Source organism: Puma concolor, chromosome A2 (genome assembly GCF_028749965.1).
Source record: "Puma concolor isolate L17-30 chromosome A2, mPumCon1.1.hap2, whole genome shotgun sequence".
Lineage (NCBI taxonomy): Eukaryota > Metazoa > Chordata > Mammalia > Carnivora > Felidae > Puma > Puma concolor.
The window spans coordinates 45,671,283-45,698,297 of NC_141668.1; the positions used below are offsets into that span (position 1 = coordinate 45,671,283).

At 37.8% G+C, this 27,015-nt stretch overlaps 1 protein-coding gene across 12 annotated transcripts in view; it reads right to left on the reverse strand.

The window, feature by feature from the left end:
- BBS9 (Bardet-Biedl syndrome 9) overlaps positions 1-27,015 on the reverse strand; it is a 454,270-nt gene that overhangs the window by 137,273 nt on the left and 289,982 nt on the right. Inside the window, exon 20 of one of the 12 annotated variants that reach the window (XM_086692970.1) lies at positions 11,979-12,135. The exons of the other annotated variants lie outside the window; for them this stretch is intronic. Coding sequence (XP_086549096.1) covers positions 12,076-12,135 — 60 coding nt within the window. The 3' untranslated portion in view covers positions 11,979-12,075. Of the gene's footprint in view, positions 1-11,978; positions 12,136-27,015 lie in introns of those variants that run through there. 12 annotated transcript variants of the gene reach the window in all.

The following is a 27,015-nucleotide window of genomic DNA, read 5'->3' on the forward strand; positions in this document are numbered from 1 at the left end:
CAGCCAGGTCACGATCTCGCGGTCCGGGAGTTCGAGCCCCGCGTCAGGCTCTGGGCTGATGGCTCAGAGCCTGGAGCCTGTTTCCGATTCTGTGTCTCCCTCTCTCTCTGCCCCTCCCCCGTTCATGCTCTGTCTCTCTCTGTCCCAAAAAAAATAAATAAAACGTTGAAAAAAAAAATTAATAAAATGGTTGATTTTGGGGCGCCTGGGTGGCGCAGTCGGTTAAGCGTCCGACTTCAGCCAGGTCACGATCTCGCGGTCCGTAAGTTCGAGCCCCGCGACGGGCTCTGGGCTGATGGCTCAGAGCCTGGAGCCTGTTTCCAATTCTGTGTCTCCCTCTCTCTCTGCCCCTCCCCCGTTCATGCTCTGTCTCTCTCTGTCCCAAAAATAAATAAAAAACGTTGAAAAAAAAATTTTTTTTAAAAATAATAAAATAAAATGGTTGATTTTATGTTATGTGAACTTCACCTCAATAAGTTCTTTTTTAATAATGGTATATTACCAAACCAGTGATGACACAAAGGACAATACTGTTCGGAAAAATATAAACATGGAGAACTCTAAGTTTTAAAGTGATCTCAAACAGATTCTTAACGTGAAGAAAGTTTTAAGAATATCTTGAACAGAGATGCCTGGGTGCCTCAGTTGGTTAAACATCCGACACTTGATTTCAGCTCAGGTCATGATCTCAGTTGTGAGTTTAAACCCTGCATTGGGCTCTGTGCTGACAGTGCAGAGCCTGCTTGGGATTCTATCTCCCACCCTCCCTCTGCCCCTCTCCTACTTGTTCTCTCAAAAATAAATACATAAACTTTAAAAACAAGAATATCTTGAATAATTTATTTGTATTTTTTCTTCAAATGTATACTCGAGTGCAATAAACTATAAAATTTGTATCTACATAAATCTCAGAATTCTCTCAATACATAAAAAATAAACATTTAAGCAAATAAGAAAAAAATAATTGCACTGTTTTGTTTTAAAACCGAAATTATTGGGGCGCCTGGGTGGCGCAGTCGGTTAAGCGTCCGACTTCAGCCAGGTCACGATCTCGCGGTCCGTGAGTTCGAGCCCCGCGTCGGGCTCTGGGCTGATGGCTCAGAGCCTGGAGCCTGTTTCCGATTCTGTGTCTCCCTCTCTCTGCCCCTCCCCCGTTCATGCTCTGTCTCTCTCTGTCCTAAAACCGAAATTATTTTTGCTTGCACCTGTAATGTTTTAAAAGTCCATGTTTCTTAAAGAGAAAACCCTGATAAGTTATGCAGATTGGTCATGGGTATAGGAGACAGTTTCTTAACTAAGCATAGCACTTAAAGGCAAAGCCCAGGAAATTTTAGACATCATCTTAGGAAAAGTTAAACCTTAAATTTCTACAGAGATGTGAACATTTACTAATGAAGGACTAAAGACTATCAAGTAAATTTAACTTAATCAAAAAGCAAGGGTCACCATTATGCATATTTTCATGTACTTCAGAACAAATTATCTGTATGTTAACAGGGCAGGACTAAGCACCTTCCTGCTATAGGGAAACATGAAATAAAACTACGTGTGGTACATGCTTAATAACAAAAATTGACTTAAGGCAAGAATGGTCTCAAATACCATCACTATGTTATAAAAGAAGAAATAAAGTTTATAAATCACATTATTAGAGATTTCATTCATTTATAAAAATGTTATTTCAAATTTCAGTATTACTTGGGTAATCTGAATGTTCCATATAAGCTCAAACATCAGAAAAACATTTTTAAAGTAAATGCATGTATATGGTAAAGACCAAGATTTAAAAAATGATCTAATGAACAAACCAAGTTTAGATTATGGAGTTGAAAATTCCATGTCAGTGAGCATACCCAGCAGCCAGACCGTGGCTTCTAATACTACTCTCCCACAAAAGAACCAGGTTTCCCTGAAGAAAGAGCTGATTCTAGGGTTGGGGCAGGAAATAGAGAAGATGAGCCTGGAGTGTCTCATAGTACCAGGAAGTAAGGAAGTGCTCAAAACAAAAACAAAACAACTCAGTGCCTACACTACCTGGAGTGGGATATTTTGAACAACTACTTGTACAAACCGGCTATAAATTTGCAAAGACAGGCCAGTCCTTTCAAAAGTCTTTTAATTTCTTCATCTAGAGCAGAGTTTCTCAATGTGAGTACTATTGACACCTTGGGCCCCCTGCTTGAGTTGCGGCTGTCCTATGCAGTGTAGGAAGTTTAGTGGCTTCCCTGGTCTCTACCCTCTGAATGCCAGTAGCATTCAGAACCACTGCTCTAGAGAAACTTCCAAAAGGATGAATAAAATAAAAGTTGATAGTTAAACAAACTGCTAGAACAATGCTGAGAGATGCTGGCTGGTGTAAAGAGCCATACAGCAACGGAAAGAGAGATCTCAAGGGGGAAAGGAGCTGCTTTTCATTTCTTGAACTTTTCTCTTCTTTCCCCCTCAGCAATCAACAATGAGGCCTTTCTAACAACTATTTTAGCACTGTACTCCTGATCCCCTAATTCCATTCCCACTGCGTCCAAAAAGCCTCCTGGCAGAAAAGGGAAAAACCCTAGCACTTGACACACTTCACAAATGCTGCCTTTCAAAGACACTGGGTTGAGAAGCAGTCTAATTAAGGACAGGGACAACAGCCTCCCCCACCAAATAAGGAGGGTGCTACAGTTTCTGGAATCCTATCTCTTCTACTCCTAGCAAAAGCCCACTGAACCCAGAGCACTAGAAGAATCACCATGACATATCCTGGGTGTGAAATTGAGAAATGTTCACCTATTCCAGTGAACCACTCTTCCATAACATTTACAAAGAAGTGCAAGTATACTCCCCTTGGGCAAACACCTGCTTGTGAACAAGAACATGTCATTAACAGAGACCAGTTCCTTTTACACCCTGTGCCAAATTCAGTGTAACTCATTTGGCTTCTGTCAGAATTGGATTTCTAATCCTGTGTTCTAGAAAATTAGCTACAATCCTCAGCTTCTTGTTACTTATTTTAGCCTAAAAGCAAAGAAGGATTTTTCACAAAGAGAAATGGGTACAGAATAATTAATATAAACATTCTCTCCAAAATGGTAGGCTAACTCTACAAATTCTTCAAATGGACTAGAATTTTAAGTACAAGTCTAATTATATACACTGATGTGAGATACTCTCAAGAAAAAACTTACGCATCAAATGAATAAACAGGTACACTGGCACAATGTTCTGAGAGCCAGGTTTTTAAAAAGTCACCTAAGTTTGTTTTAGCTTTCACTTTTTTCTCTCATTCAGAAAATCAACTTTACAGATGTGTTTCATTCACCTTTCCTCAGCTGAGTTTTCTATTCCTTCTTAGATAAAGAGTAACATAAATAGTTTAGCCCAAACTAGAAATTTTCTGTAATAAATACTATTTAAAAAAAAAAAAAAGCACAGATTCATCCAAGCTAGACAAGTGTCCCTTTCACAAAGTACATCTGGAAGCTCCATGTAACTTTTCGTGTGCTAAAGCTCAGGGGAAAACTAGCTAATTGTCTTAGAGCAAAAGACTAGAAATTAAAAGCTTCGAATCTTCTTCTGATTCTGCCACTTGCTGGGTTATTCTGACAAGTCACTTAACCTCTGTGGACTTCTATTGATCTACAAATGGCAACTATTTGGCAAATGATAGGGTCATTTATGGAAAGGACACTTTTAAGAGTGTTGACTAAAAGTTCTTAAATGAAAGTTAGATTGTATTTTTAAACTCTAAATAGAGATAATGGGTTCTTTCTTTTTTTTTTTTATTTATATATGAAATTTATTGTCAAATTGGTTTCCATACAACACCCAGTGCTCATCCCAAAAGGTGCCCTCCTCAATACCCATCACCCACGATAATGGGTTCTTTCAATAACACTCTTTTCAGACACAATTTCAGTGAAGTTTTTCTGCAGATAAATCTCTCGTGTTTCCAGACAAATTAATCTTGAGTTCAAAATTGTCAGCTGGCTGAGGAAAATTCAGAGGACTATCCTAGGATACATGCTTTCTGTATATTTTGTGAAATACTTTAAGTACAAAAATTATACTTTATTCCATCAACAAATTAGTTTCAGAAGGCATCTGATGTCATAATATATGGAAATGAGTATAGTGACATTTCTCACTGATTAAACATAGTGGAAGGACTTATTAATACTGTTAGCCAAGATTCATGAGTTCTTATTCTTTGGTTCAGAGAAATTCTTAATCAAAATCCTCTTAGGTCAAGCAAAAGAAAGGCACCACAAACTGCCCCACATCACTTCTCAGAGTGTATCTATAATAAGAGACAAGTTTTGTGGAGGTAAAAACTCCTCTGAGCAAGCAAGCATAAGCTAATTTCATTCTTGTCGTTCCTCTTGTATCTTAGAAAATATGTGGACTCTTGCCAATAATTCTCAGTATTACAAAGCTAATTGCTTCTGTGACTCATTCATCAGTGTATCCCATGGATTTCCAGAAAGATGACCCTCTGTGTAAACAATGTGTGAAGAGCCCCACAGAAGCCAAAGAAGAGGCTTCCCAGAAAACGAAGTTTAAAATACTTCTGGAGTGTACCTATAGCTCCCGCTCAAGGGCTACATACACATTCTCCACCGCACACCATGGAGACCAAGTATTGGCCCTACTTACTTGTCATCCTACTAATTAACAGTGTGACTCATTTGTTCCACAAACATATTTTACTAAGAAAACTCATCTCAAATTCAGAATCAGGTTTCTTTGGCTTTTTAAATTTTTATTTTAATTCCAGTTAAAATAATTGATATTTGTGGCATCTGTATTTGTTCTATTCAAAAACTTGAAAAAGAAAAAAGAAAAACTTGAACTCTTTGGGTGATATTACATCTTGCCACTTTTCAATCAAAGGCTCATCTGACACTGTGGGAAACTCAGAGACATTATTTAATGGGATTCTATATTCATGACCCTACATTCATTTTGTTATCTCTGACAGCAATCCTAAACTTTCCATTTGATCTAAAAGACATAGCTATTTACCCATACCTAAGATACAAAAAACAAATACTTCAGGGGAGAGAGAGAAAAAACAAGGGACATCCTGGTTCTGACTCGAATTTTGCTTTTTTTAACTCTAAAAAATAGTCATAGAACAAAGTAAGAGAGTCTTCCAATTCCAGTTTAAAAAATGACTCTTTGTAAAGGACTAATATAAATGAGTACAGGCACAGGTTAGAGAAAAGATTCATCTTATTTCTTTTGTTACATGTCTTTCCTTCCATTCATAATTTCAGCAATACAGCTGCCACTGTGAAAATAATGCTGTCTTAATTAAAGGTATATATTTCTTTCTTTTAAGTTTTTTTTTATTAACTTTTGAGAGAGAGAGAGAGAGAGTGAGAGAGCACAAGTGGAGGAGGAGCACAGAGAAAGAGAGGGAAAGAGAGAGCCCCAGCCCCCATGTGGGGGTGGAACCCAGGAACCAAACTGCAAGATTATGACCGGAGCCCCAACTCAGAGGCTTAACTGACTGAGCCACCCAGGTGCCCCGCATGTTTTTCTTTTCATACACGATCAATTCCAGTTCCTACATTCAAATTCAAAACCTGTGAGAAATTTGAAGTTACCAAATAGTTTCAAGGACTTAAAACTTAGAACTTCAATTTTTAAAACTTACCATCCCTAATTCAGTCCCAAGATACTTAGTTGCCTTTCCTCTGTGTACTATAACTAAAAATATTTGTTATCTCCAAGATAAAACAGACATTGTTTACCAAAGAACACTAATATCACATAAACACATCTTAAATTAATGGGGTGTGTGTGTGCGTGTATGCACACGCATGTGTTTGTGTCTGATCCCATGCTTCTGCTTTGATAGTGTTAGTCCTCAGCACAATGATTTTATTATCTCCGCATACTCGAAATCCTCCTGAAATAGCTTGTTATTAAATACATAAAGGCAGATATATTGATTTACTCAATAGTACTAATTAAATAACTTCCTTTTTTATATTGTAACAAAATATGTTGAGCCAAATAAGCAACCACTTATCACTAACAGCTCTGTTAGAACAGAACACAAAGGAGGCCAACCCAGATTTTACTTACAATCCCCTGTAGTTCTGATCTTGTGTTAGTTGGAACTCCAATTCAACACTGATGTTGCCTTTTTTGAAAAAGTCAACAGCCTAGTTACCACACCACATGGGGGTGGTTTTCACCATTAACAGTTTTCTATTGTCTCTAATGCCATGGTTAATTATTGCTATGGGGATAATTTTGCTGAAATAAAATCTAGGAAAAACAACTTTAACTTTCTCAGACTGCCATGGGTAAGAGGTGGGACACAGAGGCAATACTTTGAAGTAGGGGGGAAACAGGGGACAATTTGTGAAAGATTTCCTTCTGGTTTAGTAAATGGACTTTCTCTGTGGTACAAACATATTATCTAGTCAGAAGCAGATTTTACCTGGAAAATTATGGAGGGCCTTAGTGATCCAGAACCTCTACTTTATCTCATCAGGAACACAGAAGTTTCCTGACAGTCACGACCACTGCACAGGCTGTGCTGCTGTTATTTTATGTTCCCTCCCATTTACATCCTAATTCAGCATCACCATCCAAAGATGAGGAAGTAAGGTTTGGGGAGATGGAATGGCTTGCCCAAGGTCTTTGCATAAGTGAGCATCAGAGCCAGGGAACACCTGTGCACTGGGTGCCCAAAGACACTAAAAGTAGCTGGCATTTTGTGAGTACTTGGCATACCTCACCTCACTTAACCTTCACAACTTGGTGAACTGGGTATTAGGGGTATTAACCCCCTTTACAGAAGAAAACCGAGTCTCAGCAGAATTGTCACTTGCTGTGGTCTTTATAGTTCATCAGAATTGTCCTGATACCAGAGAGAGAAACCTTTACCCTGGGTTTGAGTTTTGAAAGGCCAGAGTCCTCCCTGTACTCCTCTCTGTGGGTACAATAGTCCATAAGGTCAAGGAAATGTATTAACCAAGAATCCTGCATTCCCTTTCTAGACATGCTCTGATTAGCTCAGAATTCCTTGCCAAACTGCCCTAAGCTCATCTCCACAGCCTCTGTGGGCCTCTTCCCCAAATCCCTCCCTAGAGATGACTTTAGAGCAGGTGCCACATGCTCACAAGTCTATGCCCAAGGGGTGGACAAGGGGTGGCTTTCTGGGTAGGTAAGACATAGCCTGGACTTGTCAGCTGGCATGTCAACACTTTGTAGTGTGAGACAGAGGCAGGGGAAAGCTACAGACACAGAATGCAAGCCTGGGTCTCACTCTCCTTATGTAACCATGTTGTACGCAGAACTCTGAGGTATCCAAGTATTCAAATTCAAACATGACCTGCCAGATCATTATAAAGGTATATTTGTCAGGATAGAAACAATTGGCTTGATTTATAACTTTTAAAAATGTGTCCACATAGCATATGTGAGCCATCACTTGGATTCTTCCCTCAAGCCCCACAAATGTTAGGCTGGGGACTGCAGCTAGTAAATGGCAGAGCTAAAACCTGAGAACAAGTCTGTTTGACTCTAGAGAGAATACTGCGTTATCTTTGACACCTATTCACCCACAGCAGAGCAGCTGTTGTGATCTAGGTAGTTTGACTCCAACACTAGAGATAAATCACGATTTGTCTAAAGCAATCATTATAATCCCATCCCTCTTGGCAATGACTGGCTCAGGGACCTAGCCTAAGATATCCAATATTCATCATTACTCCAGTTTCAGAGATTGCCTCCAAAATGAGTGGCTGACCCAATACAGGCCAGAAAGAAATAAGGAAAAGTCTGTTGGAGGCTCTTAGAATTTACTTCCTCCAAGAATAAGCCTCTAGATGTCACATGCAGCTGTGGGATCCAGCACGGCTGTAGACATCTCACTACTACCAGCCCGAGGATGAAACCAAAACACAGAGGAAGGCAAAGCCAAGAGAGTCACCAGGCAACCGAACGGAAGCCACTGGACAGACAACCCTGAATCCTCTGGACTTTCAGTTATATGGGCCCACACACTGCCTTATTGTTTAAGCCAGTCTGAGTTGGGTTTCAGTCACTGACAATCCAAAGCATCCCTAACTGGTAGATCTCAAAACCCACACTCTTAACCACTAGACAATACTGCCTCCCTTGCAGAGCAGGCAGGAAGACGTGAGGGGCAGGGGCAAACCTGACCCCTGACAAGGAGTCAAAAGGCTCTTAAGTCCTGCTTAAGTCCAGAGTAAAACATGTACTTAGATCCAATCTGGCACTGTCAGTACAGCAAGGGCCACTCAGCCCTTCTTCCCTTTAGCTCAGCAGCTTTGTGGATGGAGACAGAGATGAACCCTCCAGAACATAACATCATCTGAAAAGCATAAAGAACATGCCTTGTCTAATGGCACAGCCATTCTTACCCCAGCACTGCAGTTGAGGTCTAGCCTGGTTTCCAGCCCTTTAAAATCTCAGTCATATGCAACAGCAGGGATTTTTACAAAACCTGAGGGTTTATAGAGCCATAAGTAAAGCAGGTACTATTTTAAAGGAAAATCTTTCTAAATTGTCCTCTAACTCCACTGCCTTCTTAAATGGAGTGCATTTCTCATAATTTAATCTTTTCCTGATGACTCAAAGAAGTCACTATTATGAACATCAATTGTTGTATTAGGCTGTACATTCATCCAGCTGGAAGAAATTATAAAGAGGTGGAAAGCTCTTTTGATCCTACACTACATAGCTATAACTATTGCACAATTGTTGCTTTTGTATCTAATTTTATAGCTGCTGTCTTCTTTCTTCTATTCACACAATCAGTTGTTACTTCCCACTGGTGCTAAATTGTCCACCTATAATAGCCCTCTTACCTTTAAAATTTATTACATTTATTCTACAGTGTGTTATTAAATACATGAAACACTAAGAATGCATTGTTTTTAATAATATTTAATAATAAATATCATTTCCTGAACACTTGGTATGTTGCATTAGTTACATTCAGAGTTTTGTGTCCATCATGTCATTTAGTACTCAACCCTATTATCCCTACTAGAGAAATGAGAACATTAGGCTGCAGTAAACTGGGTGACTTTCCCAAGGTTAGACAGAGGTTAGGGCAAAGTCTGAAATGAGGATATACAGAATCTTCCTATAGGTAAAGTGCAAATACCATTTTGGTTATTCAGAATATTACGGTTCTTGGTGAGAAAAGAGAAGATCAAAATTTCAGAAAGACAGTGTTATTGTGGAAGGTAAACTCAGAAATAAATTCAATTCTATAAACTGGCGTTTAAGAAAGAGGTACTTCTACTACTGGCTAAACATAATACAATTTGTTTTCTTAATTCCTATTGTAAAAAGGAAACAGGCCTAATAAATACATCTGAATGCGTGTGCTTACCTCATCTTAAATATGTTTCATTTCCAGATTATATATGGAGAAAAAGGTCCCAGAAAATGCCCTTGTTCTCTAACACAGACACATGCTATGCCCTCCAATGATACAAAATCTTACTAATCAAATTTTAGGAATTTTTCATAGTAGAAGTCACAAAAACAGTCAAACTTGAGGCCATTCTAAGCCCTCACTGTTGGCTTCCTGTCATTGAGACCTCTCTCCACCCAGCCCCCAATGCCTCCCTAGGGCTCTAGGCCCTATGACCACTCTAGCTACGCTTTACTGGGTAACTTAGCTATTTACTGGTGAAGCATGCTGAGTTTCAAACAGTGAAATTACATGTTTTGGAAAACCAACCTGCCTGTAACCAACACTATTTTTGTACCGATCTACTTGCTATGGGTGGTAATTCATGCACACACCCCTGCCCCCCACCCACTTTACTGCTGACTTTACAGAAGCCCCAGGGAATAAATAATGCATTATGTTCTCCCCAAAATTAATCATTCAAAGACATCCCTTTCTAAAGCAGAGGCAAAAATCCACTTCTATGATGCAAGTACCATAACCAACCTCAAATACAAGAAGCCAAGATACAGGATTTCACCCTTTTCTCCCGCCTTTCCTGCCCCCATGTAGCCAATGAATACTTAATGAAAGACAATGGAGCTCTGGAACCAGACTACTGGCATTCTCCTTTGCCAGTTAAGACATGTGACCTTGGGCTACTTACTTAATTTCTCTAGACTTGAGTCTAGCTCCAAAATGGGAATAATAATAATAATACCTATCCCATTGTTCTTTAGAAGGAAATGAGTTGATTTATGTGAAGCGCTTTAAACAGACTGAATACAAATTAAGTGTTCAATAAATGTTAGTTATTGTTCTTATTATTCTATGCCAGGCCCTCTGTCAGATACTAGGGAGACAGCAATGAATGAGACTAACATGGGTCCTGCCCCATGGAGTTTTAGACCCACAGATTTGGCACCAGTTCTGACAGTACATGATCAAACTGTCTTAGATTCGCTTTCTTTAGAAGGAAGAAAATAACTCTATTCAATGTTCGATTTTGGTTTAGTAAAACAATCATCATTAACACATCAAATCATTTCGACTTTACTGAGTGCTTATTACATGCCCAGGCATTGGGCCAACTGCCTTACAGTATTACTTCATTTAATCCTTATAACAGTATCATATTATCCTAATTTTACAGCTTGGGAAACTGAGGAATGGCGAGATCAAGTAACTCCCAGAATTCAGATCCAGGTCAGTCTGACTCTAGAGCCACTATTCTAGATCCCTACCCCATGCTGCCTTTGTAACAGCAAATGAGGGACTACACACAAGAGCCCTTGAAGTGGAAAACTGCGAAGATGAAGGGAATCCACTCAGACTATATCTCAAGCTGAAGAGTCAATCCCAGCCTAAGAGAATGTGCGTAGGTCACTAGAAAGCCCAGGAAACAAAGGATATACATTAGAGTCCTGAGCTGAGGAACTATCTGCAGGTTTGAGCAGAGCTGAGATCAGGGCACTGGGGAGCCAAAGGAGCGGTGGCCCTGGAACTGGCAAGAAGACCCATCAACGCAAGTCCTTGTTATCCCTTATGGTAGGCAACGCTGCAGCTGACAGGGGAAAAGAGGCCAGAAACCTGGCAGCTAGGAATCGGAGTGATGGAACATCAAAGGCAGGAGGCCTTCCACCTCCATTTCACTGGCCAGAACTGTAGCACATGTCCACTCTGAGCTGAGTGAGAGCCTAGAATATGGAGCTTTAAAAATGAGGTACTGGGGCACCTGGGTAGCTCAGTCAGTTGAGCATCCAGCTCTTGGTTTCAGCTCAGGTCATGATCTCACGGTTTGTGGATTCGAGCCCTGCATCGGGTTCTGTGCTGACAGTGCAGAGCCTGCTTGGGATTCTCTCTCTCCCTCTCTTTCTGCCTCTCCCCTGCTGTCGTCTCTCTCTCAAAATAAATAAATTAAAACAATAAAAAAATAAAAATAAAAATGAGGTACCAATAAAACTTCACCCACCCACTCCTTTCCCCAACCCCCACATAAAATTGGAGTTCCACTAATAAATAAGAAAAAGAATACTGGATATCATATAGGCAACATGAAGTGCCTGAACAACACGGATTCACCTTTCCTTCTTCATTAAAATTAGCTATGATTCTTTAATACTTTTTTTGGAAACTCCCAAAAGTAATGTATCTATTGCATCTAGGGCTAAAGCTATCCAAAGTCAGCATTGGTTTAAAATTCACAGAAATTCTCTAGTAGACACATGACCCATAGATAGCATCCATCTCAGATTACCAACCTAATCATTCCACATCAAAAAACCTTTTTTTTCAGCAGATCAATGGTAAATTTCTGTAAAACAATAGTAAATATACTCAGTAGCAAATGATAGAAGATATTTATGGGAAAAGTCTTTCTGGAAACAATTAGATGATTAACCTTCTACCAAGCATCCAAATCAGATCTAGATTTTCTATACACAAAATTTTTTTAATGTCAAAACAATACCAAAGTCAACTCAAGCCATGACTACTGAAAATATAGACTTTGTTTATTATTTAGTGTATTAAGCATTGCAAATGTTAATTGCAATGAGGTTTGTCCTCTGCAATATCAGGTCTGACTTCCTCTGAAGTCTGTTTCTTGGTGATGTGCCCACTGGGGTTGCTTTTCTGCAGCTTCAATAATTAATTGTGGATCTCAGGCCTCTCATTATAATATCAGTCTGTGGCCATCTGGCCTAGAAGTGAAGAGAGAAGATTGCCAATTAAGAATAAAGTGGGATATTATGGTTTGTCTCTTCTTTCACATCTTTAGCAATCTTTGTTTTTCTGTTTTTTCCTCCATGATAATGTGCAAAAAACAAAATCCTAAAAATACTCGCATGGCCTTTGGATGGATGCTCTTAAGGTCTGATTCTGGCCTTTGATAATATGACATGCTTCTTTGCTTATGCTATAAATTCATTAGTTTCTTTACCACCCATCTTTGCCCCCTGCCCCCTCTACTAGTACTAAGCAACTTTCACTTGGTAGCAGGGCTTGCCACCTTTGGCCTAATATAGGGTGAAATGAGCCTCACAGTCAACTCAGACTAAATCTGTTCTCCACATGTTCAGGCCTTGTCCGGATGCCAGTTGGAAGACCTCTGATGTGCTCAACACTAGATCCTGTCTGGGAATTGATGTGCCTCACACCAAGGCAGTCAGCCTGAGTCTTCATGCTAGGTCTGCTCACCACTCACCCCAACAGCATGAGAGGAAGTGGCTGATCCTGGAAAATGTGGTACTGTCTTTTTGATAGAATGGCAGAAATACACACAAGACATTGGAGAAGGCAAGAACTAAGCCACTTTCTCATTTAATCATTTTCTTCCTTTCTTGGCCAAACACCAGGTTTCCAACTATAAGTAAAGCTTAAGTGAAGGCCTTAATATTCTTTCAGATATGCTGTTTGTCAAATATGATCATGAGACTGAGCACGTACCAAACTAACGTTTGGTTTTAGATTTGATTTGATGGTAGTTATGACATTTAACATTGTAAGGGAGTTTTGAGCTCTTTCAAGAAAATAGATTTAATATTCAATTTTATTATTGATTGTTAATATTAATTAACTAAATACTAATGCTTAAATATTCACTTAATATTTGATATTAGAATATTAACTGATTGGTAATACTCTGGACTCGTAATTATATCCTGATATTAGACACAGGAACACAGAAAATTTTGGCTCATGTAAGTTATTCTCTTCTCTCACAAGGATTGCACTTTTAGGGCCTCCTATATTCATTTATAAAATATTGTGACTTGGTCTCTATGATAAAAGAGGTGGTGTTGTTGTTGTTGTTGTCTTAATCTCAAGCAACCGTATACCAGAAGCTCATGTCAAATAGATATAAATTTGAGATTCTACGTCTGGTGTATTCCTGAAAGAATGATAATATAATTATACATTACAACTTCAAAAATGTATTAATACCATTTAGATGGGTTAACACAGTTTTAACAAAGTGAGGAGCAGTTTGATAAACAGAGAACATTCTAATTATATGATAAAAACATGAGCTTTCTATGCTCCAGCTTCTCACTCTGGTCACAGAGGTCTTATTAACTTTATAAATCAACATACAAGTAGTATACTAAGTATACTTACCATGGTATACCAGCATTTCTGATATAAATCAATACATGTGTTTCCTCAGAACTTCCTATTCTGCAAAACTGCCTACTGAAAATAACGGGGCATATAGAAGGAAAGGGACTATGGGCAAACCACTCAAAACTTATGTAATTCTGTAATCAGAGCTCCAACTAAAATAATAACAGTTCTAGTAGTAATATTAGCACAGTTCAATATCCACTGGTATTTGCATCCAGCAATGTCAAAGTCAATGCTTTACAGCCTTAAAACCCAGGCTCATGCTTCCTCCTTCCTACCCAGGTCCTTGCATGGATTCATTTCCAGTAGAGACCAGAGGCCTCAAAATTCAGAATCTGACCTAGGGATCTGACCTAGAATATAACCTTCCTCCTCTTCTTCCTCTCCCTCCTGCTACTCCCTTCCCCCACAACATTACACACTGTTTTTTAAACACAGGGAAAGATGCACTCTCTCTACCCGCAGCTTCCCCAGGTAACTATACAGGAAAATGCAGCAGTTCTTGAAGCAACTAAACAAGCCACTACTTGTGTTAAAGTAAGAGCCTTCTGCAAGATTTTCAACTTATATCTCAAGGTCTCCGTGCACTGATAAGTCTTTTTCTTTAGTTATGAAAGAGCTTAAAGTATGTTGTAGAACAGACTATACTGGGCATCTATTCTTCACCAGTGACAGACTCTAAAGCATGGACTAGAACTCCTCTAATAAAAAGGCAGTTTGTTTGACCTCCCATCGTGTGATGTTCTGAGCTCTTACTTAAGATCACTAAGCCTCGACCCTGGCATAAATCCAAGCCGGAACTCATTTAATAATACACGTGCTCTTGGAGCCAAGACATCTGTGTGTTATAATGACATGCAAGTTACAAAGGAGTGTTTATATCTCACTCTAGTATAACGTGAACATTTAGCTGTTGCAAATCAGCTTTCTATAATGACTAGTCCTTACTTAAAGGATTTATTACACTTCCCATTAAAGTCCTTAGCAATGTACAATAAATTTATATGCCCTGATTAAGTTGCTCCTTGCTGCAACTCCAGAGGTGCTAAGATAAGACAGTAGCTAAACATGTTGAAAAATAGGGTAAACTGTAAACTAATGTATATTGTATAAAATGACTATAATACCATATTAAACCTCTTTCAAATAACTTTTCATTTTATCTCCCTGAATAACAGAGTCACCGTTCTCCAAAACTGACAATGAAAAAAAAAGTTCTACAGCAGAATAGAATGATCCTCCTGCTCTTAAGAGCCATCAAGATTCTGACTGGTTTGGATTTGGGGAGACACCAACAACAGTGGTGGTCATCTCTATTCGGTGGTCCTAGTGAAATACAGATGTGTAAGGTCACACCCTGACCCAATACACTGAACCACAGCGTCACCCTTCAAAAGGCAAAGCTGAAATTCTGGCCAGGGTTGCCTTAGGGGGAGAGAAGAAGAGAGTAATTATCTTTCAAAACAGAGAAGGTAATGGAAAAGGTCATTTCAGAGGTCAGAAGACCAATTCAAACAGCTCATCAATTCAAACACCTTCTCTAATTTTTTAACTACTTCTCCTTGTGGTGAGCACAGCTTGAACTCTTTGTTTTGGTAACTCATAAACCTCTGCTGATGACTTCTTTTCTTGGGCATTCACTTTTTTAAAAAGTTATAATCCATGTTCACATAAAAAAGGGACTGGTGTCACATGTACCCTGTTTTGGCTTGATTACAGGTCAATACTTGCTAACAGGACTACAGGAAAATGCCTCCAAAATGAACTCCTTACAAGTCAAAATGAGAATCAACACTTTCCATATTTTTTAAGAACAATGTGCATGTTTATGTATATATAATATGGCTTCCAAAGTGGAACAAAATACTAAGATTCTTTGTAATACTACAGATTATTTCACACGGATCAGAAACTTTTTTTATATGTAATTCTATGTTGCATTAGTAAGAACATACTAAAAATGATATAATATCCTTGGAAGACAAACAATATTTAAAGTATGGAGTCCAAAGATAAGGATGATATACAGGTTTCCAGAGGGAAAGTTGGAAACACAGAAGATAGGATAACTGGATTTAAGAGAACTGCAGTGACAAAACTAGTCCTCCACCAGGCTCACAATATGCAAAGATGAAGTTTTCCATATTTCCTTTCATGCATCAGCAGACAGAATGACAAACAAGTCTCCTTTCCCATCTCCATCTTTTTATCAAACCCAAATCAAGTAGTTCCGGTGAATAGTTACACACTGAAAGGTTTGGCTATTAAGGCATTTGGCTAAGACAAAGTCCATTTTCATGAAAACCAACCTCCAAATCATAAATTCTTGACAAAATTGCCAGCTCTCCTACAAAAGAGTCAATTTTTCATAGAAATGACTATATGAACCACCCATTTACCCATATACAAGGTGTGACAGTAGAATAAGGAGACCAATTCCATAAGCCACTGTAAAAACTAATTCCATTAACTTTTCGTGCATGACATATAAGATGCCAAAAATGCTTTATGTTTCCAATAGACTTTCTTAGTTTTCAAAGCTATTTCTTAGGAAGACTTTTTTTTTATTTCTGCGTATATTTGCATACTGTGAAAACTGAATAAGGACCAATACAGCTGAAAACAGCTTATAACTCTAACCAGACCTGGGCTAATCTGATAAGGATCAAGCTCATGAAATAAATATAAGTGATCATGTCATCTTTAATGTATACCTTCTTTGAGGGACAGTAATCCTCAAATTTGGTGTATTTACAATGGAGCTTCCTATCATTGACGTTGATTTGTGAGGTGCTAATTACCTTTTCCTTCCCAACCAAATGAAAGTAATAATTTGTCACACAAAATCAGACTTGCTTCCATTTGAATCAATTGAAATACTTTAGCTTAATTAAAAAAAACTTTCTAAAATTATTAATTTTTACTCCCCCTAATTCCACTACAAACTTAATACTTTGGTGAAATGTTTCCAAAGTACTTCAAATACATACCACTGAAACTATCTTGAGAACGTTTTAGTTTTAAAAAGTTCCTACCTTGGCACAAAAACAGACACATAGACCAATGGAATAGAATAGAAACCCCAGAACTAGACCCACAAACGTATGGCCAACTCATCTTTGACAAAGCAGGAAAGAACATCCAATGGAAAAAAGACAGTCTCTTTAACAAATGGTGCTGGGAGAACTGGACAGCAACATGCAGAAGGTTGAAACTAGACCACTTTCTCACACCATTCACAAAAATAAACTCAAAATGGATAAAGGACCTGAATGTGAGACAGGAAACCATCAAAACCTTAGAGGAGAAAGCAGGAAAAGACCTCTCTGACCTCAGCCGTAGCAATCTCTTCCTCGACACATCCCCAAAGGCAAGGGAATTAAAAGCAAAAGTGAATTACTGGGACCTTATGAAGATAAAAAGCTTCTGCACAGCAAAGGAAACAACCAACAAAACTAAAAGGCAACCAACGGAATGGGAAAAGATATTTGCAAATGACATATCGGACAAAGGGCTAGTATCCAAAATCTATAAAGAGCTCACCAAACTCCACACCCGAAAAGCAAATAACCCAGTGAAGAAATGGGCAGAAAACATGAATAGACACTTCTCTAAAGAAGACATCCGGATGGCCAACAGGCACATGAAAAGATGTTCAGCGTCGCTCCTTATCAGAGAAATACAAATCAAAACCACACTCAGATATCACCTCACGCCAGTCAGAGTGGCCAAAATGAACAAATCAGGAGACTATAGATGCTGGAGAGGATGTGGAGAAACGGGAACCCTCTTGCACTGTTGGTGGGAATGCAAATTGGTGCAGCCGCTCTGGAAAGCAGTGTGGAGGTTCCTCAGAAAATTAAAAATAGACCTACCCTATGACCCAGCAATAGCACTGCTAGGAATTTATCCAAGGGACACAGGAGTACTGATGCATAGGGGCACTTGTACCCCAATGTTCATAGCAGCACTCTCAACAATAGCCAAATTATGGAAAGAGCCTAAATGTCCATCAACTGATGAATGGATAAAGAAATTGTGGTTTATATACACAATGGAGTACTACGTGGCAATGAGAAAAAATGAAATAGGGCCTTTTGTAGCAACGTGGATGGAACTGGAGAGTGTGATGCTAAGTGAAATAAGCCATACAGAGAAAGACAGATACCATATGGTTTCACTCTTATGTGGATCCTGAGAAACTTAAGAGAAACCCATGGGGGAGGGGAACAAAAAAAAAAAAAAAAGAGGTTAGAGTGGGAGAGAGCCAAAGCATAAGAGACTGTTGAGAACTGAGAACAAACTAAGGGTTGATGGGGGGTGGGAGGGAGGAGAGGGTGGGTGATGGGTACTGAGGAGGGCACCTTTTGGGATGAGCACTGGGTGTTGTATGGAAACCAATTTGACAATAAATTTCATATATAAATAAATTAAAAAAAAAAAAATTTCAAGCAGTCACAGAAAAAAAAAAAAATAAATAAAAAAAAAATAAAAAAGTTCCTACTTGTATTCTACATATAGTTTACACACCACAAACCACACTTGCTTCTTCTCTATGCTTTATGTTACAGCCTGAATTATGCAAACCGTTGTTATCTTAATCTCTTTCCTGTTCTTTGACAAACATAATACAATAATTAGTATCAAGGGCTTTTAGACCAAGAGTTCATGGATTCAACTGTCAAACTGACTGAATGTGAAAATTTCTTAGAAGTATATGCCAGGGATGGTTGAAAACATTCCTATAATTGATGGGCAATTTTTATGGGTTGAGCTGAGATAACCTACAAAAGGAATGCCTTTAATTCATCTTAAACTTTCTGAGCTCCACAAAAAATGAATCAAAGTCTTCATACTGGATTCTTAGGAAACAAAACAAATCAAAAAGGTAATGAGATAAAACAAAAGTCATCAAAGTGCACATTAGTTCCAACTGAAAGGGATAATAACCATGTGAATACTAACCTTCTGGTATAATAGAAATATCAGACCAAGAAATGCAAAAAAAGTGGATGTTTAAGCTTCAGGCTTTACTTACAAGAATACTCAAGATCTCAAGAACATTCTAAAAAAGCACATATATTTTATGTAGTAATAATGCAAAATATCACTGAATGACTAAGTTTCCACTAGCTGTTATTGGGATTCTCATTTTATGAACAAACACATTAAAGATTATTAATTACTCCATCATAAATAAAAAGAAGTACAATATAAAAGGTTGCACTTATTCTTCCTCCCCTCCACTTTTATTAAAAAATGTGGCATACATCACTGTATAAGTTTAAGGCATACAGCATGATGGCTTGATTTATATATACTATGAAATGATCACCACAATAAGATCCATCATCTCATATAGATATAATAAAAAGGAAAGAAAATGTTCGTGATAACTCCTAGGATTTACTCTCCTAACACCTTTCTTATATATCACACAGCAGTATTAACTGTAGTCATCATCTTGCACATTATATCTCTAGTACTTATTTATCTTCTAACTAGAAGTTTGTACTTTCTGACCACCTTCTTTCTTCCAATTCCCACTCTCCTACCTACCACCTCTGGTAAACGACCACAAGTCTGATTTTTTTTCTATGAGTTTGTGTTTTTGTTTTTTGATGGTTTTCTTTTTTTTTTAATTTCACATATAAATGAGATCATAAAGTATCTGTCTCTCTCTAGGTGACTTATTTCAATGGTGCTGGGATACTTAGATATTGGCATGTAAAAGAATGAAACTGGACCCATCTCATACCACTCACAAAAATTAACTCAAAGTGGATTAGACATAAATGTAAAACCTGAAACCATGAAATTCCTGAAGAAAATATACCAATAAAGCCCCCTGACACGGGTCTTGGTAATGATGTTTTGGATATGACGCCTAAAGCACAAGCAACAAAATCAAAAAGAATCCAGTGGGATTACATCAAACTAAAAAGCTTCTATAAAGCGAAAGAAGCCATCAACAAAGTGAAAAGACAACCTATGGAATGGAAGAAAGGATTTTGAAACCATATATCTGATTTGGAGTTAATACCCAAAATATATAAAGAAATCACATAACTCAATAGCAAAAAAAAAAAGGGGGGGGGGCAAAAAACCTGAATAAACATTTTTCCAAAGAAGATATACAAAAAACCAACAGGTTACATGAGAAGATGCTCAATATCACTAATCATTAGGGAAATGCAAATTAAAATCACACTTCTTGATTAGGTGACACAGGCAACATGGTCTTTGAGAATACAACTGAACTATTTTAAACTACATAAAAATTAAGTCCTAGGACATGTAGGTGGTTCAGTCAGTTGGGCATCCAACTCTTGATTTTGGTTCAGGTCACGATATCATGGTCTTGAAATCAAGCCCCGCATCAGGCTCCACGCTCGGCTTAGGAGCCTGCTTGAGATTCTCTCTCTCCTTCTCCTTCCACCCCTCCCTCATCTGTACGTGCACACACTCACTCTCTCTCTCTCTCAAAAAAAAAGAAGTCTTAAAATCCTAAGCCTTACACTGGCATGGCAAGTAACACATATTGTCTAAATCAATCTTCAACAGCCTTTTAGAGTAGGCAAGGACAAGTGGTATTCTCAATTTATAGATGAAGAAAAGATTCAAATAGTAGCTGACCTGCTCAAAATCACCCTACAAATTGTTGGCAACAGCATTAATTTTTTCCTCTCATTCCACTATCTCAGGCTGCAGGTACCCAAGAAAAAGCTGACTTGTGTTCAAAATTTCAATTTCCTTGTTTATTCTCTGGAAATTCATATGGTGCCCACTTTTTCCAAAATCCAGCAATGCTACTAAGCATTATTAAAATCCAAAGATATTGCTGTGTGCAAAGTCTTTTTGCTTCTTTCTCAACTAGCTAGATAGGGATTAGATAGATTCCAGATTTGGATGGTTTTATTTAATTACACTTCTCTTTGAAATACTTTTGGTTCTTATGAGTTTGGTCTACCTCATCTAATGGTATATTGATAGACCCTGGAATTTTTCCTTGTTCAAGAATGCCTAATGTCTCTCTAACATGAATTAGCCTAATGTTTAGTAATTCAGTAGTTTTTTAGCTTCTTGATAAATGACTTCTTGGGAAAGTAAATACTGAAATTCTAAGTTTATTGACCTCAAATCCCTGAGGTCATCCAAAGCCCCCTAAAACTGAGAATTACAGCCCACAACCCTGCATGCACTACACAGTAGCATCCTCACCAACACTAGCCCACATTTAGTAGTATTTATGTGTTAAAAGGGATGCCCCAGCTGTAATTCATTTATAAATACTATAATTGGCCCATTACTTATAAAACAAAGGCCACTAAGAAAATAGGGATGAAAGTTGCTCTATGTTGGCTATGACCACACTGACATCATATATTGATGAGGTCAAAAAAAGCCAAAGAATGTTAGGTATCATTAAGAAGAATACTGATGACACTAATATCTCATATTTGTACAGTACTTTATAATTTACAATGCACTTTAAAATAAATTAACTACACAACTCTATGAGATACGTTTTATATTTCCATTCTTCAGTGGATGACACTATGGTTTAGAAATACTAAGAGACTTTTCCAAGATTATATAGCTAGAAAACTGCCAGCCCTAAACTCCAAATCTTTTTGTACTATACTAATGGAAAATGTTTACTGATTTCACATCAAATTTCCCCTTGGTTTATCATGTTCTAGACAAGCACATCATGTAAAACCTACCCACTAACGTTGATGTCATCTGCTTTGCCCATCTCACAGCCAGTTCCTTGTGCCCTACTCTAGATATCAGAAAAGACTAAAGAAGGTGCTCCTTTAAGAAGCAAAAAGAAAGAGGGACCATGGGTGTGGGTACAGCCTTATAGAGACAGAAAGGATTCAGTGTGGAAAGCTGGGAAGGAAAATGTTGAATCTATGAAATTATGGATGGCACAGAAAGATAATAGCATTTTCCCCAAAAATAATAAGAGTAAAAGGGCATTCTCTGAAATCCGGACAAGTCCATTTGATATAAGCAAAACATAGTAAAAGATCACATAGGCAGTCATTCAAAAAACAAGGCACTCCACTCCAGAGCACCCCAGTACAGTTCTTGCAAGAAACAAATGTATTCAAAGTGAGCGGAACAAAACATTCATGGGAGAGCCATGTGAGTGGCAATAAGATAAAACTGCCCTTCCCAGCTGACCCAAAAAGGGTAACTAGGCATGACCCTCAGAGTTGAGCAAGCCCCAGGCTTTCATACTGGATGGCCCATAAAGCTTGCTCAACAGTATAGGCATCCTGGTTGTAAATCAGCTCAAAGCTGAAAAGCTCTGTTTTCATTCTTGATGGCTCATCTACCAAAACACCAGTAGACTGTTCGAAACCCTGTGAGGACCTACTGGCTATTATAAACTAAGGTCATAAGAGTCTTTCTTCTTCAGGGGCTCTAATCATCATAATTCAATGAGCTGACTGTCCCAATTGAAGTAGAGAATAGCAGGGTACAAGAAATTTTACTTGTTGTGGGAAATTAATACCATCATAAGATCTGATCTCTGGCTCATTGTCTAGATTAATCTCTGATAACCTTCCTGTTTTCTCATTCCAGCCACACCTCAGTCTTGCAAACTGCATATAGGGCCCTTGACATAAAATGCTATTTCATAACCCTGTGGCTCTTTACACACTGTACCACCTTTCCAAAACCAGCTTAAAGGTCATCTCTTCCAAAGAGCCCCCTCCCTGACCTTCCCTCAGAGAATTAGTTCTCCACTGTGCTTTTTCTCCCTTTCCTTTTAGTATGAAATAGCTAAATCACACAAGGTGGTACAGAAAATAATAAACACCCAGCATTTGTAAGTCCCGCATTTGTCACTTATTTTAAGAAATTAAACATTTTAGATACAGCCAAAGCCCCTTGTGGGCCTTGCTCCCATCATGTCACCCTCTTTCTTCCCCTGGAAGTAAGGATTCTATTCAGTATTTTGAATAGCACGTATACTTTCACTGTAAACGTATCCCTAAACAATATGTCTGATCTTTCTGCATGTTGTTAAACTTTAAAATCACACCATGGGTATTTCTCCGCGTCATGTTTTTCTCAACAATGTATTTTTGAGATTGTTTTAAATGTTGACACATTCAGCCCTGGTTAATTCATTTGAAGAGCTCTCCAAATATTGTACCAATTTGTACTTCTATTAGCTGTGTATGGGAAGTTCTCACAGCTCCATATATTTACCAACATTTCATCCTATAAGACCTTTTCAACTTTTTTCAGTTTGATATGTATGAAATGGAATTTCACTGTGATTTTAATTTACATACCTTCCATTACTACCAAGGCTAAACAACTTTTTATATGTTTTTTTGGCTACTTACATTTCCTCTTTTAGAATTTTCTTTACATACCCACTGCACATTTTTCTTATTTTACATAGTTCTTTTCCATACACCTTTGCTTGTAGAACAAACTAAAATATTTTCATCTTAATTTTATTTATAGTTTCCTTTGCTGTATAAAGGTTTTATGTTTTAATATATATTAAATTTGTCAATCTTTTGTTTTAAGGACTAGCTGAGCTTTCGGTAGCTTCTTTAGAAAATCATTCCCAAATCTGAGGTAATATAGATGTACTTCTCTCTTCTCTTTAAAAGCTATACCTTTCATCTCTGAGTATCTAGTTCCCTTAGAATTTATTTTTATTTCTGGTGTGAGGTAAGGATGCAACTGAACTTTTTATATACAGATAACCAATCACTTTAGTTCCATATTTAAAAAACAAAAAACCAAGGCGCCTGGATGGCTCAGTCAGTCGAGCGTGCGACTTCAGCTCAGGTCATGATCTCGCAGTTTGAGCCCCGCGTCAGGCTCTGTGCTGACAGCTCAGAGCCTGGAGCCTGTTTTCTGATCAGAATCAGAGCCTAAATTCTGTGTCTCCCTCTCTCTCTGACCCTCCCCGTTCATGCTCTGTCTCTGTCTCAAAAAAAAAAAAAAAAAAAAAAAGTGCCTGGGTGGCTCAGTTGGTTAAGTATCCAACTTCAGCTCAGGTCATGATCTCATGGTTTATGAGTTCGAGACCCATGTCCAGCTCTGTGGTGACAGCTCAGAGCCCGGAGCCTGCTTCAGATTCTGTGTCTCCCTCTCTCTCTGCCCCTCCCCGGCTCGTGTTCATTTCTCTCTTTCTCTCTCTCTCTCAAAAGTAAATAAACATTAAAACACACAGACACACACACAACTTTTATTGTGGCCCTTATCAGAAGATATTGCAATGTGCTTTTTATTTGTTCATTTGTTTTTGCCAGCAGATTTGAATTGCTAAAGAAGAGTCTGTGTCTTTTCCATTTCTGTATTTCAGAACCTAACACCATGCCAGCAAAAATACTGAATGAATTACTTATTAAAGTACAAAAGCTATTTCTAAAGATATACCAAAAACATATGAACACTATTATCTAAGAAGCTGTCACTTCTTGTGTGTAATAACCCTCAATATAAATCGATCTGTGTTTCTAGCTAAAGAATTAATGTGAAACTCAAAAGAACCTTCCCCCCAAAACTGGAAGTTTCATACGTAACCACACTAATGGATCTCTGAAATTTGGCAATTCATACTAATAGTCTAACAAACATTCGTGTATAGCCACTCAAAATACCCCAGAGTTAACCAGATACAGCACCTGGCTTTGTTCAATGAACATGCTTAAGCCACTGTTTAGAAGAGTGGAATGGAAACAGAGAGGTCACAATATGCAAGCCTTGCTCTGACATTAAAAAGGGTAACATCAAGCCAAGTTTCAGTTTACCCTAATTCAATTTACCTCAGCAAAAATGACATTATATTTGGTGGTCCCTAATTATCCTTCTAGACAAGAATTAAATGTTTGAGATGAGTCTAAAGCAGAGATAACACTGTGATGGACAGAGATGGCTTCCAGAAGTCTGGACCAATCAACACATAAAAGTTGTAGACTGTTTCTCGTTCTTAATTTAATTCCTGGTATTTTGAATCATCTATTAAAATTTCCTTATTCACATATAAATATCACCACCAAAATTCATGTTAAATAAATAATGCCATAATTGCAAGTCAAGTTACACAAAAATTATCTCAATCTGCTAATGCTTGAGTGTTTCATATAGTATTCCATGTTTAAGTCATTTCAAGATTATTTGGAAAACATTTACCTGGCATTTGTTAACAAGAGAGACATGTACTAAAACTTAGGGATATCACTAAAGAAGACAGACCCTCTCCCTTTGAATAGCTCACAGCTTTGTCAACAACACAGATGTGTAATCCAAAGATCGCAATGCAGTGTCATAAATGCTGTAGTCAAGGTGGACCTAAAAAGGTGTGATGGCAAATCGAGACTTAGCAGTTGATCAGAGTCTTAAATGAATAGATCTTAAATAATTTCAGTGGGTCTAATGGTTTAGACTTAAAAAAACTAATTGCTTTTATTCATTATTTCTAGTATGAGAGTTTGAGATTTAAATTTTTTAATTATAAAGGTCAATTATATGATCCTTAAAATACTAATTTTCTGAGGCATCTGGGTGGCTCAGTTGGTTAAACATCTGACTTAGGCTCAGGTCATGATCTCATAGTCCGTGGGTTCAAGCCCCACGTTGGGCTCTGTGCTAACAGCTCAGAGCCTGGAGCCTACTTCAGATTCTTTTCTCCCTCTCTCTCGGCCCCTCCCCTGCTCATGCTTTGTCTCTCAAAGAAAAAAATGTTAAAAAAAATACTAATTTTCTGAGCAATGATCATCTGAACTTGATGTCATATGATTCAAAATTGATACAATGATCATAAAAATATTGCATCCATCATTAACAGCAACAGACTAAAGTTTGTTTAATCAAAAGGCAGCTTTCTTCAAGTACACTATAATTATTCCATGCATGCAAAAATATGACCTAAGTTCATATCAAAAGTTGAACCATAAAGGTTGGCCATATGTTTTTGTCATAGGACTCTTTAAGATTCAGGAAAGAGTTAAGAGTTAAGTAGCAAAAAGACAGTAGGTGGTGGCAAACCAACAATTCGTGCTTAAACCAGACAGCTCTAAACTGTAGTGGCTCCAGCTTTAGAGTGGCAACCTGCTGGAAAGTTAGGAGGTTGGCTCATCTTGACGCTGTACTTGTACAGAACTTTCCATAAAAACCCTGCAAATATGTTATCTGTCCATATCAAAGAATTGGAGAAGGCTGCTAGAGGTCAGAGGAGGACTAAGGACACTTGCCCCACGTGAACACCTGGTGCCCCCTCTGGCCCATAAAGAGTGCCCTGATAACTCTTCATGGTACCCTTGCTTTACACACAATTATCACACTGATAATTCTAAGCACTAAAGTTTTCACACATCACAAAGAGAAGGAACCAAATACTCAATGACATAAGGGGGCACATGAAATCCTCTTGGAACCAATTTCATAATTTTTATGGAAAATATATCTGCATAATGAACCGGCACTGCTATTTTGTGAATAACATATTTATAATTATAATTCCTATAAGTAGTGCAAACCAGTTCCAACCACTGCAAACACAAGATGTTGTTACCCCATATCTGAAGCTTGGCATTTAATTCAATGCCTACTGGTGCATCTATATTTCAGAGAAAGGACAAAAACATTTTTGAAGGTATTAAATGATGCATTTTTAATGGTTTGGTTCCTTTAAACAGAGTCCTCGGTCTAGCCCTAACCTTCCACATATTTTACATGTAAGAACAAGAAAGGGACAAACTTTTGCTAAGGATATTCTACAAATGGAGCATTTCATTCATTATTCCCTTAAATCTTTGAGGTAATGTCATCCCTCGTTAACAAATGAGAAAACTAGAGCTTAGAAAGTATCAAGAACTTGACGAAGGTCATAAAGCCAGTGAATGTTACAGACAGAATCTTTAAATTTGATAATTCCAAAGCTTCTTTCCCACAATGGCAGAATTAGTATACTAAAGTAGAAAAAGTGCCAAAAATGACCTTCCCCAAATGCAGTATTTATATTATGCTCAGGTTTCAGAGTTACTTTATAATGTAGTAAAAACAGTATTCCCACCAGCCTGGTCAGAGAAACAGAAATTATTATTCATTTCAAATAGTCTTTACAGAGGATGTAAGATTTCCTAATATTTCTTAAAATATCTTGATAGAAAGCTAAAAGGAAGTAATAAAGTCACAACCCTCTAATTAAAACATTTCCTTTAAACTTAGTATTTTCTGCATATTTTATGAGGTCAAAGCCACAAAATTAGTTTAAATTCATATAATATTATGTCATAACCATCACTGTACATTTTGGACCCCATTACTTAAGATCCAATAAGTAAATGAGCGGTTATGTTATTTCAAATGTAACCTCTTTTGATTAGATTACCCAGACTTTCTACTGATTTTGACATATTTATAAATAAAAAACTAGGTCACTAAATGGTTCTATGAACTAGGTTAAAATA